A 17240-nucleotide genomic window follows, 5' to 3' on the forward strand; every position below is an offset into this window, starting at 1 on the left:
CATGCTATGATACTATACTACTCCCATAATAACACAGTACCTCTGATTCATTCATTGATGCTAAGTGTGTTGAGAGTGAAAGATAGAAAGAGATAGCCGATCATAAATTCCACTCACACATCCTAGCCAGCAAAGAAAGAGAGAGTAACATATACTACTAACATAACATAAACAATTGAACATGGTACTACTTTGTAGTAACCTTAGTAAAAACTGCCATTGTTGCTGAGATCATGGTGGTGTGGCCTTATTAAAACCACTCAATGATTCACCTGAAACAAACCCATAATTTTTTTATATTTAAAATTAAATAAAAAATATATAAAAACCACCAATTCTCAATCATTAACACGTAGTACAAAGTTTTTATAAGAAAAAAAAAAAAAAAAACCCACCAACCAATTACTCCAATCACAAACCACTTTCTTCTTTCTTTCTCTGCAACTTCAGGCCTAATGATGGAAGACTGAAACTAGTGCCCAATTAAAGGTACATTGAAAATGAAACATAAATAAATAACCCCACTCTACTCATAAAAGAGACTTTCTTTCATTTTTTTTTTAATTTTACTTTTGAAATTTGATTTATAGGGACCATTTTATTTTATTTTTTTAACTTTTATTTGTTAGACACAGTAATAATTTGTGGTGAAATAGGAATCCAAGACTCAAATGTAAATAGAAATTGAAAGTAAGAAATAAAGGTAGCCAAAAAAAGGAACAAAACTACAAACTCTGCTTTTGTTCTGTTTTCTCTGTTACATGCACGTCTTGGTCCTTTGATGATGACTACTGAGACTCTCTTTCCATGTCGTTTTTCATCACCATCTTGATTCTATTCTCAGAAACAGTGCAAAAAAGCCGGGGGAAAAGTAACACTACTATTTTATTTTTCAATTTTCGTAGTGGTTTAGTAAAGAATATTACAGAGGTTTTAGATCAGAGAAATAGATAGGTTTCTGTTTCTATTCATGGAAACTTATTTTCAGTTCATGTTTTCTAGCTTTCAGTAGAATGCATGTTTCTAAATTTCTGCTATATTCTTGTTTTATGTGTTGTTTTTGTTTCACAGTTTGTGACTAAGCTACTACTATAATGGAAGATTCTAGTTCAAAGAAAATCACTTCATCCTTCTTCAATTCTCCAAAGTTGTTCACATCAAAAGGTTTTCATGAAACTGAAACCATGATGAGTCCTACTTCAATACTTGATACCAAGCCTTTTTCTTGTTTCAAGAATCCTTTTTGGTCTGAAACAAATAGCCCTATAACACAACATGTTTGTGGTGAACACAAACGTTGTTGGGATAAATTGGAGTCAAAAGTTGTTGGTCTTGGTCTTGTTGATGTTCTTGTAGATGAAAAAAACAGTGAAGTGAATTCAAAACCAGAGAACAAAACTGTTCTGTTTGGATCTCAGTTGAAGATTCAGATTCCTCCCTTTTTACCAACAATTTCAACTTTTTCTTCTTCATCTGAATCATCACCTTTATCTAGAGGTGATTTCAGCATCAACACAAGAAATTCTCATTTGGGTTCTTCTTCTGGAAGCTTTTCACTCTCTCCTGTGGGAAAATCTTCATTTGGGTGTGCTAATGAAATTGAAACTTCAAATTCTACTCATGGAGTCTTCAAAGGGTGTCTCTCTGCTAGTGAAATGGAGCTTTCTGAGGATTATACTCGTGTGATTTCTCATGGTCCAAACCCAAGAACAACTCATATATTTGATAATTGCATAATTGAGAGTAGTTGTTTTGATATTGGATGCTCTGCTGTTAAAGAGAATGGGTATTGTTTTCCTCACCCTACCAGCTATCCCTCTGAGAGCTTTCTGAGTGTATGTTTTCACTGCAAGAAGAATCTTGAGCAGGGTAAAGACATCTACATGTACAGGTAATTGCTTATTCTTTTACCCCCTAGGGATGATAACATGCACCGAGGCAAAACTGGACACGGCACTAACACTGACATGTAGATATTGATAATATGTCAAGACTTAAGAGAATAGAAGTGATTGAATATAACCACTTCTATGAGTGTTGTGTCGGACACCAACATATGTGATACACTTTGAAGTATAAGTGCTTCGTACATATTAATTTATTTAAGTGTCAAATTTTCAATATTTAGAGATGTAGTTTATTAGAAAAATTTGGCTTATGGTGTTGGTGAAGTCAAAGAGAAAGTAATGTTACAAGGCATCTCTTGTGGTCCAACCGTGGGTCGAAAAATGTTGACGTCAGACACTAACACAACATGGACATATGTGATAACGTTATTCAAATTTTTTAAACTAGTAACAATCTTGATGTGCCGTGTCTGTCTTATTACATCAAAGGAAAGTATAATTTGCTAATTTGTGTCCGATTAGAATTAGACCGATTCCTTGAAGGAATGATAGTGAATACCATGAGATCTTGAACCTAGTTGCATTATTGCATTGCAGGGGTGAGATGGCATTTTGCAGCCATGAATGCCGTGACCAGAGGATGTTGTTGGAGGACGTGATGCCTATATAGCACAAGATGCCTAAATTGGAAGCTAAGGATGATTGAGTATGTGACATAATTCCACCTAAACAAAAACAATTTGACCTTTGCTTCAATGGACTTAGAATATGAAATAATCCTCAGAAATCTTATATCAAAGTGCTTGATTTTGATCTCTCTGCTTCTCAACTCGACCTCTCTAAGGTAGCTGCACAAAATTTTGAGAGGAATTAAAATGCTGAGATATTGTAGAGATGATTTTTATTTTTTGAAATGAATTAGGGGATTGATGTTGGGGTTAGTCCACAATTATTATTTTTGTTGTCATTTTGATGGTGATAAAAATGTATGACTTGAACTTGCATTATTTTTTTTTATAAAAAGTACTAGTACTCTACATTAATAATGCCATAATCACGCTTCACGCCTATAGGAGTAGGACCCATGACATTATTTGAAGTAGATTCTTTTACTTTGTATATTGTTTGATTGTTTGTCCTTTTAGCATGTTTCCTCCAGTACCTGGCTATAGCAAGCAGCTCATTGTACATGGCATTGAGCACGACACTTGATGTAAGTTTTGCTCTAATAATAGGAGAATTAGATCAAGAGGACCAATTTGGGATTAGGATTTCAAGGATAAAAATTGATAATAACTATCATAGGTAATTGGTAAAGTTGATGTAGCTACACCCTTATTCTTTTGTTGATAATTTTTATTTTTATTTTGGGGTATGCTAGATTACATCACATCTTTATCTTTGTCTTCCTCTTGATTATATGTTTCAAAGGACGAAATCTCATAGAAATCACGGCAAAAAATCACATTAGTGTAGAAACAATATTTACAGCTAGCTTTCGGAAATCATGGCAACAACAAGCAATGAGAAACGTGCAAACGTGTGATTGTATGTTGTAAACGGGAAACCAACACAGAGAAAATTGAAGAGTTTATTTTTGGGATAATGTTTCATGAACACCCTTTTCTGCATACACATTATGTACCACTCCCATGTGAGAGTGTGTGAATGTGAGTTTCTTGTGTATGTGGGGACCACATGGACACATGTCACAATTGTGTATGGGTGTATAAGTGGTACATGCCATCTAAGGTGGTCTATGTATCACTACTCTTATTTTTGTTAAGAGTTTACTTGAGTGACCTTCAAGTAAATTATTAATGGATTATGTGTTACACCAATATAATATAATTTTGGATATTATATTTATATTTAGACTTTTACGAGTAATATATTTATTATTGAAAATGTTTTTTTTTTTTTCCTTTAAATTTTACGTCTTGTATTCCAAAAGGGAGTATAATAATAGACAAATGTTTTTCTTTTTTATGATAAAAGATAACTGTTGTTTAGTACCATGCCAATTTGACGAAAAAATATGAATTGCACCGCTTTAAACTTTTTTTTTCGGAGAGGGCACTGCTTTAAATTTAAAATTATTAGTTTATTTATCACTTATAATTTATTATTTGATGGATAAACTAGTAATTCTAAGGTTAAAGAAGTGCAATTCGTCTTTTTACTTAAATAAAGACGTAAAAGAAAAAAACTTTTAAAATCTTTATTTGATTTTTTCTTAAGTATTTGGACAATATAAAATACTTCTTTATTTAGATATTTTTTATCTTTTCCTGGAGAGTTAATAATTTTTCACGGATGTCGAATTTTTTTATTTATTTTTTTGACAAAAGGGATGTAGTCACTTGTGAGCCCTCTACTTTTTTTAAAGGAAAATTTAGTATTATTACTAATTATTAGTTTTTTTTTTGACGGATACTAATTATTAGTTATTAATTAGAATATATATTTTTACTCAACATTTTATATTTTCTCATTTTTTTTGGTGAATGTTTTTTTTTTTCTAAGAAAACTTTTGTTTGAAAAAAAAAAAATCTTAAATAAAGCAATTGATTTTGACAACATGCATTGGTCACCGAGACAAATTGTTTATAAGAATTTGAGTTTGATTCATTTGTAACAATTTTTTGTCATGTTATACTTATTTTACATACGAACTCCAAATTACCAAAACAACTGATGGGCAGGGTTGGGAATAGGCCAGGCTTTGATAGGCCTGAGCCTGGCCTACGAAAAATTTTGCAGGCCTGAGCCTGGCCTATGGCCTTTCATAGGCCTATTTTTTTGGCCTGGCCTGGCCTATTTAAAAGCCTAGCCTGGCCTGAAAGCCTATTTACAGGCCTACTTACTATTAAAGTCACTAAACATTCCATTTTAGCTACTTTTAAATAGGCTTAATAGGCCTCCAAGCCTATTTCAGTGTAGAACTTGTCTATCACTACTATAAGGCCTTAAAAGCCTATTTCACTATAAAGCTTTAAAGCCTATTAAAAAAGTCCACTATGAAGCCTAATATGCATAAACAGGCCGGCCTATTAGGCTTCATAGGCTTTTTTGATAGCCTAAGCCTGGCCTATTTACTTAAATAGGCTTTTTAAAAAGCCTAAGCCTAGCCTTTTTAATAAACAGGTCAGGCCAGACCAGGCTTAAACAGGCCAGGCCATAGGCCCCTGTAGGCCGGCCTGGCCTATTCCCAACCCTACTGATGGGCTAGCACTGAAAAAAAAAAAAAAAATCTTCTTTATACTACTAGATACGGTTTCTCACACCTTTTTTTTTTTTTGGTTACAGAGGTAAAAATTATATCTATATTTAATGCTCTTTATTACCCATTTACCTTTGTTACCCATTTACATTCAATGTATTATTTTTATTTTCTATTTTTAGAATTATGTATCATGTTATTGTTGTACTAAATAGATTCTATTTAATGCTCTTTATTCATATTTTTTTTAAATAACTAAATTTATTATCAGTAATGTAACACCAAAAAAAAAAATTATTATCAGTAATTAAACCAAAAATATATATATATATATATATCGATGGCCTTGGAATGTTGCCAATCAAGGAGACAATTGAGACAATTAAATAACATTAAATTCTAACATACAAGTAAAGGGAAAGAATTTATAGTGGTACAACCTGTGATTATAAGTTACCAAATATATTTCCTACATTTTCTCATGTAATTATGTATAGGTAATTATATCTATATATTGTTGATTGTTGGTGTCTGTCTGCAAGTGAAAATGGAGTCTTCAAAGAGTTATACTCGTTGTTTTGATGTCGGATGCTCTTCTTCAGTTAAAGAGAACGAGCTTAGGTTTCCTCATCCTATTAGATATCCCTCTGAAATCTTTTTGAGTATATGTTTCCAATGCAAGAAGAGTCTTCAGGGAAAAGATATCTACATGTACAGGTAATTGCTTATTCTTTAACCCCATCAATGATAAGATTTAGGCACCGATAATTAGTTTAAGTTTTACATTTTAATTTTTGAAATAAGTATTTGATTTACGTTTGTTGATTGTTATGTTTTTTATATTAGGGTTTAGGAAACTAATTGTTTGAAATTTTTCCCGGTATGTGTTGGTGTAGATTTTATTTTTCCCTGATCATAAAAGAGTATTATAACAAAAAAAAAAAAAAAAAAACAATGACATGAACGCGGATTGCTTGTAGTCGGAGATATAGTGACCAGAGCGGTCCAGATCTTAAGCATTAGTTCAGTGATATTATTTTATTTTTAAACTAAAATATGCTTGAAATCCGAATAGTTTGATTTTGATTGGACAATCACGATCTCCTTAACTGTGTGCAGTTTTTTTTACTGCAGGCAATCCGAGTTCGACACAACACATATGTTTACATTCGGTCCTTCATTTTTTTATTTATTAGCTGTGCCAACTTGTCCATGTCTTTGTCTAGGGTTTATATATGTGACAAACATATGCTTCGGTAATTTGTGTCTAATTAAAATTAGAAACATTCCTCGAAAGAATGGGGAACAATAAGATATCTTAAACCTAGTTGCATGATGTTGTCTTGCAGGAGTATGCCATTTTGCAACAATGAATGCCGTAACCAGAGGATACGGTTGGACGAGGAGGAGATACCCAAATTGAAAACCAAGACATAGAAAGCGAAGAATTGAAAGACTGAGATATTTTGTCCACATTTTATGTTTTTTTGAAGGTTTTGTATTTTTTGATGGGGATGATAATTATATGACTCGAGCTTACACTACTATTTTTGATAAAAATACCCCACGTTAATAATATACTAATTTTGTCTTTTTTTTAGGCAACTAATTTTATCTTTTACAGTTTTACTTTTTATAATGTTTGATTATTTATCTCCTTTTAGCATGTTCACTTTCATTACCCTTTTATTTTAGAATCCCAAATTAAATTCAGCGGTTGAAGATGGAGCATGTTTTAAAATTTTGACACATAAAACATCCATATAAATATATAGATTCATACAAGTTCCTATAGAAAGCTTCCAAGAGATAGAAAGCAATAAACATCTAACTTGAAGGTATGAGGAATATATGGACTCCACTATAGTTTAGACAATTCCTCTAAATGTTTCCATTTCAATTTGATAGTCGATAGCATAGACACAATTCCACTATTGTTGTTATTTGAGACCAAAAGTATCCACCCAATTGTCAAGCACACCGCTTGTAAATGTTCTCATAAAAGGATCATATGGGTTTGCTGCACTCAAAAGTATCTTTCAGAATATCAAGACGTATCCTACCAAGCTTATCAATGTTAGTATAGGATGATGATGATGATATATTTTTGTTCAAGAACCTAACCTTTGGAGCAGCCATTGGATGATCTTCTGCCAAAAATAGTTCTGGTGAGACAGGGTCGGGAAATTCTTCAATTATTATTATTATTTGAAAATAAATTACAATATAATAATATTTCATGTAAGCGTATTTTTTTTTGTTGCTATCTAATTATCGTTTTGGTAGTTTAAGAGTATAATATGTCAAACATTTTCTTTTTCATTCAAATTATCTAGTTCTTTCGATTTCATCATTTTCATCTTGCCTTAAAATCTATCGATTTAAGTATGTCTCTCGTCCCTGTAAATATAGGTCATTTGAATTTTCGTCCCTGAAGTTATTAATTCTTTCAATCTGCCCCTGTAAATATTAGTCATTTGACTTTTGGTCATAATTAGGTTTTTTTGCTGAGGTGGGCTATCATTAGCGACGTGGTGCCCATGTGGCAAGTGATGATTGAGCGATGTGGTTTGCTTAAATAGGTCTTTCATCCTTGCAAATATATGTCATTTGAATTTTCGTCCCTGAAGTTACTAATCAGATGTAATTAGGACCAAAAGTCAAATGATTAATATTTGCAGGGGCAAATTGGAAGGATCAGTAACTTCAGGGACGAAAATTCAAATGACCTATATTTGCAGGGACGAAAGACCTATTTAAGCCAAATCTATCTGATTTCCACAAAGTAGAATTACAAATGTGCAAATCCACTTAATTGTTTCGACTACTCAGTCTAAACCAAACAATGTTTTAGATATTTTGATTGAAGAGATTTATTAAAAACGCATTCAGATTAAAGAGATTTATTAGATATGAGGAGTCATAGTTTCATGCTAGGTGAGCTAGAATGATCAATCTTATTAATGATTTATGAGTAAATAGTCAACTACCTCTTCTTCTAAAATTGCAACTTTCGTCAAAAATCTTTCTGAATTTTGCGAAACTTAAAAAATTCTCTGAAATTGTCAAACGTCTCAAATATCCCTCTCCTTTAGTTTCTTCCATCTAACATTCTGACGTTGTCGTCAACTGTCTACAAGACCCTATCACATGGACAAAATTATGTCATTCAATTGACTAAAAGTATTTAAAAAAAAAACTTGTTTTATTTTTTTATCAAATGTAACATTTGCACACACCGTCTTACGTGATAACTCTTCTGTGTGTCAATTACCTCCCTCAAATTTAACACGTACATGCAAACACCCCCTTAAATTTATTGCTTATGTAGCAAATATCCCTTAAAATTAAAACTTATGTGCAATTAACACATTTAAATTTAAAACTTATGCGTAAATATAATTGCACCATGAATCATAAAAATACCTTAATTTAATCTTAAAAACTTCAATATGGAGTAGAATCAATGCAATGGAAGGAATTTGTTTGGATAATAGTACATTTAAAATAAGTTTTCAAATCATCTGATCTTTTCTGACTATATGACAGTTAACAAGATTGAGGAAACTAAATGAATAAGGGTATTTATCAGACATTTGACAATTTTAGAGAAGTTTTTGAAATTTTGCAAAATTTAAGAGAAATTTTAACAAAAATTGCAATTTTAAGAAATTAATTAACTAATCCACAAGTCATAGTTCAACTAGCAAAATGTCGAAATTGTTAGGTCGGATGCCATGATCCGGGTTCGAACTCCGGTATCTCCACTTGTGTGTGAGTTTATAATGGTTTTGCCATTTCATCTATTTATAAAAAAAAAAAAATTAGTTAACTATTTCATCAAAGATTTACAATAGAATTTCTAATAAAAAAATGCGAGCGGAAGGTTTACCATTAGTTTGAATTTGAAACACAAAGGAGTTGAAATTATATTGACGTGTCCAATTTGAAGCACCGCCATGATTATTATTATACAGGAAGATAAACATAAATAATAAAAGGATAAATAAAATCTTCCCTAAAAAAAAAAAAAAGGATAAATAAAATCTGTACCAAAACATAGAGACACGATACTGAACAGTGAGCAATAAATAATCACCATGTTTGAAACTTTTTAATTTTTTTAGCTCCTTAATTCAATTTAAATAATCAATACGTAAATAAAATGACTTGTGTGTATATTTTGTCTTTAATACCGTTATTGCCCTCAAAATTTCCCAATTTCTACACCTCGCCGTTCGTTGTTCGTTCACCGCAATACCGCCGGGGAAGAACTCATCGGAATCCGCCGGAAACTGAAATGTCCGGTATCATTCCGAGGTCGGCATCCGCTTTCCGACTCAACATCGATGATAGCGACTCATTACTAGGATCTCGAACCGGTAAGTAAAATTGATAATTCTCCTCCGAAGAACTTGTCAAATTCCGTGTCTTTCATTGCGCTTTTTATGTTTAATTATTGATTTTGAGTAGAAATTCAGGTTGAACTTGTTTACAATGTTTCAATTTTTTGAGGTGATGAATTGATACCTATGTTTTTCTCGCCGCTGTTAAGAACTTCAAAAATTTAACAAGGATTTTCTTTCTTAGTGATTAATAAATGCACAATGCAGTAACCAGTTTCGCTAGTAATATCGTATTAAGGCCCTGTTTTGATAAACAACTTAATTAACTGTTTATTATTATTTATTTATTTTTGGTCAAGTAGCCTATGTTTATTTTATTTATTTTTGGTCAAACTGTTTAAACTGTTTTAATACAAGTCATTAGTTGTTTTCATAAGCTATCCTACAAAGTTTATTAAAATAACTTCAAAACAACTTATGATACGTCATAGCTATTTTCATAAGTTACACCAAACAGTCTCAGGAGTGTTTATGCCACTAGATAAGTTTAAATAAGTCAATCCAAATAGGCGCTTAAACTAAGAATGACTTATCGTTTATAATTTTGGGAAAACATAATTGTATTCGCAAATTGTTAAGTCTTAATGATGTGAAATATGGGGATCAGCTGACAAGATTGTTTGTTTGAAGATATTAAGTATTTATTGTCAGCATTGTTTTGATTTTCTGACAGGTGCAGGAAAAGGCGATACGGTAACAACTGAGACAGATCTAGAGGCTTCCTCTACTAGTAAAAATGTGCTTCGTAAAAACAGATATAGTACATTGTTTGGGGTTGATCTATCCCCAGATACTGTTGCTGTTGCGATGGTATACTTTGTTCAAGGTGTTTTAGGACTTGCAAGGTTGGCTGTCAGTTTTTATTTAAAGGATGATTTGCATCTGGATCCTGCTGAGGTATCCATTCTTAAGACTCGTGGTTGTTCATGCGATTTACACATCTTTTGATTATTTTTCATTTTCATTTTGCAAATTTTGCTCTTGTATATGACCCAAGGTGTAATCAATTAATGTGAGCCTTTGCTTGTGTTTGTTGTTGGGACTTGGTGAAGGAAAAATGAATTGAGACAATAGAGATTATGCATAATATAACCTTGTCTTCTATATTGTATAATGCCACACATTAGATCAAACACTAACCCTTATCAAATGTGGAAACAAATCAGGAACTATAGATAAGGGAACAGATTCTGCAAGATCATCCAAGATACTGATAGTCTAAGATACAATAGTAATATCACGAGATGTCTCTCATATCCTAACAGGGTCAACTACAAAATCCTAAAAAAGTGATAAAATTTCCTTGAAACACCAATCCTTTTTATTTTTGGATCGAGTCAATTAACACTATTATTTGAAGGACTGACACGCTACATTATTGACTAGGCAGCTGTGATTTCTGGTATTTCTGCGTTTCCATGGCTTGTGAAACCTCTGTATGGTTTTATTAGGTAAGTTTAAACTGTAGCATTTTTCGCTCTTCCTCATGCGGGCTGTTCATTATATTCCCATCTTATGTCTCCCCTGTGGACAAAAGTTTAATTACTGAAGCTGTTGTTATGACATGCAGTGACTCCATCCCCCTTTTTGGTTATCGGAGAAGGTCATACCTAGTTTTATCCGGGCTGCTTGGTGCACTCTCATGGAGTCTGATGGCCACTTCTGTTGACAGCAAATATAGTGCTGCTTTTTGCATACTTCTCGGATCTCTCTCTGTTGCTTTCTCGGATGTTGTGAGTGTCTACTACTAAATAATCACACATACTGTTTTTCTCCTGGAATCATTTAACCATGGATAATGTTTGTCACATAATACCGAGCATTACTCACACCTACCACCTATGTGAGGTTGCTGAATTAGAGTGTTTGTGCATTGAATCAAGATTTACTTTTTGAGATGCGTATAAAATTCTTTCACCAAAATACGTGCATAAATTGCTTCTGTTGGTATATCTTCATTGATTATGCTAAGATGAGTTTTGTTAACTCTGCTTCTCACAAACGATTAAGATGTAGATCACATAATATTTTTGTTGGAATTTTCAGCAGTAATTATTTTATTTTTTCCCATAAACATTTTTCTTTTCAGGGAAATAACATTGTAGACTGTTTCCTTATTTATTAGTGGATTTTTTACCCATTCTCAACTTAATCTGAATTATATATTGAAGGACCTCTACAGCTTTGTCTTCTTCCTTTGTGCTTCAGACACAGACACAAACCAACATTTGAGTTGGTTCAATTTCTTTTGTCTTGCTTTTAGAAGCATTTTATTTTGTCTCTGGTATTATGCCTCTAGTGTTTTATCATCTATAGATTAAAATTGTTTAGGGAACTGTCAGACACTAAGCTATATTTTAGGTTGTAGATTCAATGGTTGTGGAAAGGGCACGTGGTGAGTCACAAAGCACTTCGGGATCTCTTCAGTCCTTATGCTGGGGTTCTTCAGCTTTTGGTGGAATTGTGAGCTCCTACTTTAGTGGGTCTTTGTTGGATGCATATGGAGTAAGGTACTAGGGATGAAGTTTGTGAATCAAAGTACTTCTGATTACTGATAGCAGTATATTTCTCCCTTCTAATGTTTCCTAACTACACTATGGTCCAGGTTTGTTTTTGGTGTCACAGCATTGCTTCCACTGCTAACATCTGCTGTTGCTGTTCTTGTAAAAGAACAACCTACACTTGGTACAGCAAGAGGGCAAACCTTTTCATTTGCCAGGCCTGAGTTTTTTGAAAATTCAAAACAGAGTATCATTCAGCTGTGGGTTTCTGTACGACAGCCTAGTATTTTTCTTCCCACATTATTTATTTTCTTGTGGCAAGCAACTCCGCATTCTGACTCCGCTATGTTCTACTTTACGTATGTCTATTTATTGAATACAAGCATTTTCAATGAGTTCCACGTTCCCTTGATATTTTCCTCTCAATACACATCATTTACTTCAATCTTAATCTCTTATCCATTTCAGCACAAATTCTCTTGGTTTTACCCCCGAGTTTTTAGGACGTGTCAAGCTCGTTACCTCGATTGCATCTCTGCTTGGTGTTGGACTTTATAATGGATTTCTGAAGAATGTTCCTTTGCGGAAAATATTTCTTGGGACTACCATCTTAGGTTCTGCTCTTGGGATGACTCAGGCTAGTATTTAGTTGTATCTTTTAAGTATGTTTGTAGTGTTAGTTGGAGAAGGCTGTTTCTAATATCTTTATCATGGTTTAATTTTATTTTATCAGGTTTTACTAGTTACTGGACTAAACCGGAAGTTTGGAATAAGCGATGAGTGGTTTGCAATTGGCGATTCATTAATTCTCACTGTTTTGAGTCAGGTTATCATTATCTCTGTTTACACTAGTTATACACTGCTGGTTCTAGAAAACATACTACCTCTGGTACAATTGTTATTAACTAGGTTTCTTTTGTTTAACAAAAATTAAATAAAGAGGTTTCTAGTATTTAATTTGTCTTTCTCTGTTTGAGCTAAAATTTCATTCATGATTCTGCCTATGAAGTCAAAATTTAATATTGCTCTCTTTAATGTCAGAAATTCAGGCGGCTAATTTTGATATTGCAAGTACTTTTTGAAGTGTAGCTTTTATATGCTATGTTAAAACTTAGAAGTTACAACAAAACTAAGAAAATTTATATCATTGTCATCTTTGAAAATGTTTTCGTATTATTTACAACGACAACAACAACGGACGCTTTTTTCACTGATTTGGGATGATCTTCTACCTTTTTATCTCATCCAAAACTTCGTAAGCCATATGTTTGGCTCGTTAATATGAAAAACCAGTTTGTTAGATTAATGGGGAAGGTGTTTACTAGAAGAAAAAAGGGGAAGGCTAGGGTAACTAGCTGACTTGGCAGGCCAATTGCTTTCTACAATATGGCTTTCTCTGACAAATCTTTAGTCAAATCGTCATATGAGAAAGAGATTATAGCAGTATCCTTAGCAGTTCAGCATTGGCGGCTGCATCTTTTGCGTTGTTAGTCAAAGGCAAAAATATTTAGCTGTGGTCCCATACTGGTTTGTTGCAATCTTTGAATGTTCCATATTTGGTCTGAGAAGATATTTCAACAGATTTTATGGCTGTCATGCCAAAGTCGAAGGAATATAAAGCAATTTTAGTGGTGACCGTTGGGCTTTCAAGTGCAACCAGTTTTTTTGTTGGAACACCGTTATACAGCCAACTTAGTGGCGGAACTGTTTAGTAAAGAGGTTGGGACTCTGGAGGCTACATGGCATCCCATAATCCATTGTAAGAGTCACAAACCCTATTTTTGTGAGTAATTCTTGGAAGGAATAATTTCAGCTGATTGGCACAGGACAAAGAATAAGCTTAACATATCATCCCGAATCTGATGGACCGACTGAAGTGTTATATAGATGCTCAGGATTTACTTCAGGTGTTTTGCGTCAGGACAACCAACAAGCTGGTCGATGTGGCTTGATTAGGCTGGACTATGGTATAATACCACTTCCCACATGCCTGTTGGTATGACGCCGTTTGAGGCGGTGTCCATGCAAATCACCACAATTACTTGTTAATTGTTATCTGCAAGGGGAAATTCGAGTGGAAGTAGCGGCGTGATATTTAATTGATTTGGGATGAGACTCTTCATCAACTAAAGTGTAATTTAGAGCGACATTGGTCTAGAATGAAGAAGTTCATAGATGTGACAATCATTTGCAGTTGGAGAGTTTTCTTGAAATTCAGGCCATACTGACACCATTATATGGCAAAAAGAATGATCCTAAATTATTGGTCCTTCTTGAAATTCAGGCCATACTGACACCATTATATGGCAAAAAGAATGATCCTAAATTATTGGTCCTTTTCAATTTGTAAATTGCAGCTCACACAAACTTCTACGATCCATTCAATATTCCATGTTTCTCAGCTTAAAAGAGCAGTGTGGGGTCCTATCCTGTTGAGCTGCAATTACCAGAGGGAATGGAAGTGGAGATCAATGATGAGGCTGATCCTCAGTTTATGTTGGCTACTAGACAAATAAGGGAAGGTGACATCACTACCTAATGAGCGATAAAGTGGAAGGCCAAAACCTTGGAACATGCTTCATTGAAAGATGATTTCACTATAAGAAGTCAATTTCCAACATAGGCTGTGGTTGTTCTGGGCAGATGTTAGGCTAGTTGTTGTAAAAATGGGGGCTATTGGGGAATTCAAAGTCATACGGTTAATATGTGAAATGCCCAGGATTTTTGAAGGTGCATACCTGAAGAGACAAAATAGGGCAAAATGGGGAAGGCTAGGATAGCTTAATGACCTGGCAAGTCAGTTACGCTGAAAACTGTATTCACAGGTGTTAATCTAGTGGGGAGGAGTACAATGATCAGTGTGAATGTTGTTGGCAATTCCTTCCCTCTGGAGTCTTAAGTTCTCGATAGTGAAACAGAGTTTACTTTCTTTGTAATTATTTCCCATTTCAGCAATTTTACTTTTCTTTCCTCTCTCTCTCTGGTTTTGGTCCCTACCACCTTCTAAAGCCTTTCATTTCTGGGTCCATCTATATCTCAATAAGTATGCAATTGCTTTGCCATTATCCATCCTCTTCAATGTTTTTTATCTCATTCACATATGTTATAAAAAGGTATTATTTTTTTTGATAAAAAAATAAATCAAAAGTATTATTTTGATCATCCTCCATAATGTTTATTTAAGCCTATTAAAGTTCAATAAATCAGGATCAGCCTATTGAAGTCTTAGGTTGTGAAAATTACCCCTCCACCTTTTCTTGATATCATTTGATGACTAAGATTTCACTCTCTTCATACTTTTTGCAACTCATATAGTGGCCTCTAGTAATCTGTAAGAAATTTAATTCAACATTTGTAGTTGTTGTAATGTTTACAAACCACAGAAAAACGAGAAGCTTTCTATGTAGACTGCTTATTTGCAAGTATACATGGTTTTCCATGGATTTTTAGGGTACTTCATGCCAAAATATATTTGGTTTTACTTCCCTTTTTTATAAAATGGAATCCTTCAACTATTTTCCCTAGGATGCTCATTTTCACATGCAAAAGTAAATTAATAAGGGGAATATATTTCTGATCGTAGCTTTGATAATGGCAATTGGCAAGTCAATGTTGATAGTTTTTATGATTTACTAAAAAATTAGTACCAAGCAATAATATCATTCACTGCATGAATTACCTTCTTTTGGGGCTTTAATTCAACTATGATATTATTTGTTTCTGCAAAATTTGCCTTGCGTCTGAATGCTAGTGTATTTCAGGCTTCTTTCATGCCCGTTCTTGTGCTAGCAGCAAGATTATGTCCTGAGGGGATGGAGGCAACTCTTTTTGCAACTCTCATGTCTGTATCTAATGGAGGGAGTGTTCTTGGGGGATTGATAGGTGCAGGCCTGACTCAAGTATTTGGAATTACCAAGGACAAATTTGATAACTTGGCAGCTTTGATAATCCTCTGCAATCTTAGCTCATTACTGCCTCTACCACTTCTTGGTCTTCTCCCTGGGGACAATCCTGATGCAAATCCAAAGGACGATTCCGAAATTGAGATGAAGTCTAATTGATGATATTAGTTGTTTTCCGCCTTTCTTATCCAAGCTGTTCTAAGTTTTGCTTTTGATGCTTGCAAATTCAACATACATCACATACACATGCAGATAGAGAGTTTTGTAGATAGTACGATGCTAAAGTTGCCGCCAGGGCCTTGTTGTAAACCATCTCGATTATAGATTTTAATAACACAAGATCAAAATTCACTTTAAATCTGGTTTTGTGGTGAAAGTGCCATTTTAAGAACATTGAGACAGTGCTATACAATATGCTCTGGATTGACAGAAGACAATGCTAGCCAGTAGCCACCAAGGAGAAGGTATCTGTCCCTCCAGAACATTCACGGGCTTTGTAAGTTTGTAGAGTACCTTTTTACCTTTGTTTAATTTAATCTTGTGGCCTTTTACTTCTTTGTAAGGACTAAATCTCTGAATTTAATAGCCAATAATAGTCTTTTGACAATGAAAGCTGAAATTTAGACTTCTCTTGTCCTGTTTATACAAGCTTTTGTAATTGTCATTTACCTAAAGTAAACAACAGGCTACATGTTTTTCTTTGATGTTTCTTTCTTCTGTATGTATGGAAAATTCATTAAGCTTTAGTACCATATAGGAGTAAGTAATTATCATGGACTGCTTATGCTCAGCAATCTCATCTACCTATTTTAGGGTGTATCTCTTACACATTTTCTTTGAGTATTTTTACATCTTTTTAGTTTGTATCCATATTTGAATTACTAATATCTTAAAACAACCTTTTTTGAGTATTTTTACGTCTTTTTTATCCATATCTGAATTATTAATATTTAGTTTTAAGGGGGAGCCTTGGCGCAACAGTAAAGTTGTTGTCACTTGACTGAAAGGTTCGTGGTGCTCTTCTGTAAAAAAAAAAAAAAAAAACAGGGTAAGACTGCGTACAATACACCAAAATGGTGGGACTCATTTTCAGGCCTTGCGTATGTGGGAGTTTTAGTGCACCGGGCTTCCCTTTTTTTTAGGTTTTGTTTTTTTATCCCTTATTTCTACTAATTCAAGGATTTGGCCCTCTTGTCCTTAAATTCATAAATCTAGTCCCCTAGTTTTCAAAATACTAGACATTGTCTCTGTAAAAATATGTAAACTCTGTAAATTGTGTATTTATGAGATCTCTCACACCTTGTATTTATAATGGTCTTATAATAAAGAGTAATGATATTTGAGCATCCATTTTTTAACAA

The 17240-nt window shown here is 33.6% G+C and overlaps 3 protein-coding genes and 1 long non-coding RNA gene across 7 annotated transcripts; 3 read left to right on the forward strand and 1 right to left on the reverse strand.

Annotated features, from left to right (window-relative positions):
- The first annotated feature begins 345 nt into the window (after positions 1 to 345).
- On the forward strand, positions 346 to 2901 carry LOC25485187 (FCS-Like Zinc finger 8). Of its 4 annotated transcripts, none has more exons than XM_024770203.2 (3): positions 346 to 489; positions 1072 to 1891; positions 2445 to 2901. In XM_024770203.2, the coding sequence occupies exons 2-3, from the start codon at positions 1095 to 1097 to the stop codon at positions 2515 to 2517; spliced, it is 870 nt and encodes a 289-aa protein (XP_024625971.1). In that variant the 5' UTR covers positions 346 to 489; positions 1072 to 1094; the 3' UTR covers positions 2518 to 2901. The 4 variants fall into 4 exon arrangements, with proteins under 4 accessions (XP_024625971.1, XP_024625964.1, XP_024625967.1 ...); XM_024770199.2 differs by lacking the exon at positions 346 to 489 and adding an exon at positions 631 to 954; XM_013614364.3 differs by lacking the exon at positions 346 to 489 and adding an exon at positions 631 to 871.
- Positions 2902 to 5576: 2675 nt separating this feature from the next.
- Positions 5577 to 6632, forward strand: LOC120577902 (FCS-Like Zinc finger 13-like). Its single transcript, XM_039829807.1, has 2 exons — positions 5577 to 5787; positions 6420 to 6632. Exons 1-2 carry the CDS (start codon positions 5618 to 5620, stop codon positions 6505 to 6507), a joined length of 258 nt encoding a protein of 85 aa, XP_039685741.1. The 5' UTR covers positions 5577 to 5617; the 3' UTR covers positions 6508 to 6632.
- Positions 6633 to 9103: 2471 nt separating this feature from the next.
- Positions 9104 to 16766, forward strand: LOC25485190 (folate-biopterin transporter 1, chloroplastic). The gene is made up of 9 exons (XM_024770209.2): positions 9104 to 9452; positions 10150 to 10373; positions 10863 to 10927; positions 11047 to 11209; positions 11838 to 11986; positions 12082 to 12336; positions 12446 to 12614; positions 12711 to 12803; positions 15739 to 16766. The coding sequence occupies exons 1-9, from the start codon at positions 9236 to 9238 to the stop codon at positions 16036 to 16038; spliced, it is 1635 nt and encodes a 544-aa protein (XP_024625977.1). The 5' UTR covers positions 9104 to 9235; the 3' UTR covers positions 16039 to 16766.
- LOC112416422 (uncharacterized) lies at positions 11045 to 15793 on the reverse strand. Its single transcript, XR_003006887.1, has 2 exons — positions 15657 to 15793; positions 11045 to 11251 (listed from the first exon to the last, which is right to left on the reverse strand). It is a non-coding gene; the product is annotated as an uncharacterized lncRNA (long non-coding RNA).
- Positions 16767 to 17240: the final 474 nt, after the last annotated feature.

This window comes from Medicago truncatula, chromosome 1, assembly GCF_003473485.1.
Source record: "Medicago truncatula cultivar Jemalong A17 chromosome 1, MtrunA17r5.0-ANR, whole genome shotgun sequence".
Classification (NCBI taxonomy): domain Eukaryota; kingdom Viridiplantae; phylum Streptophyta; class Magnoliopsida; order Fabales; family Fabaceae; genus Medicago; species Medicago truncatula.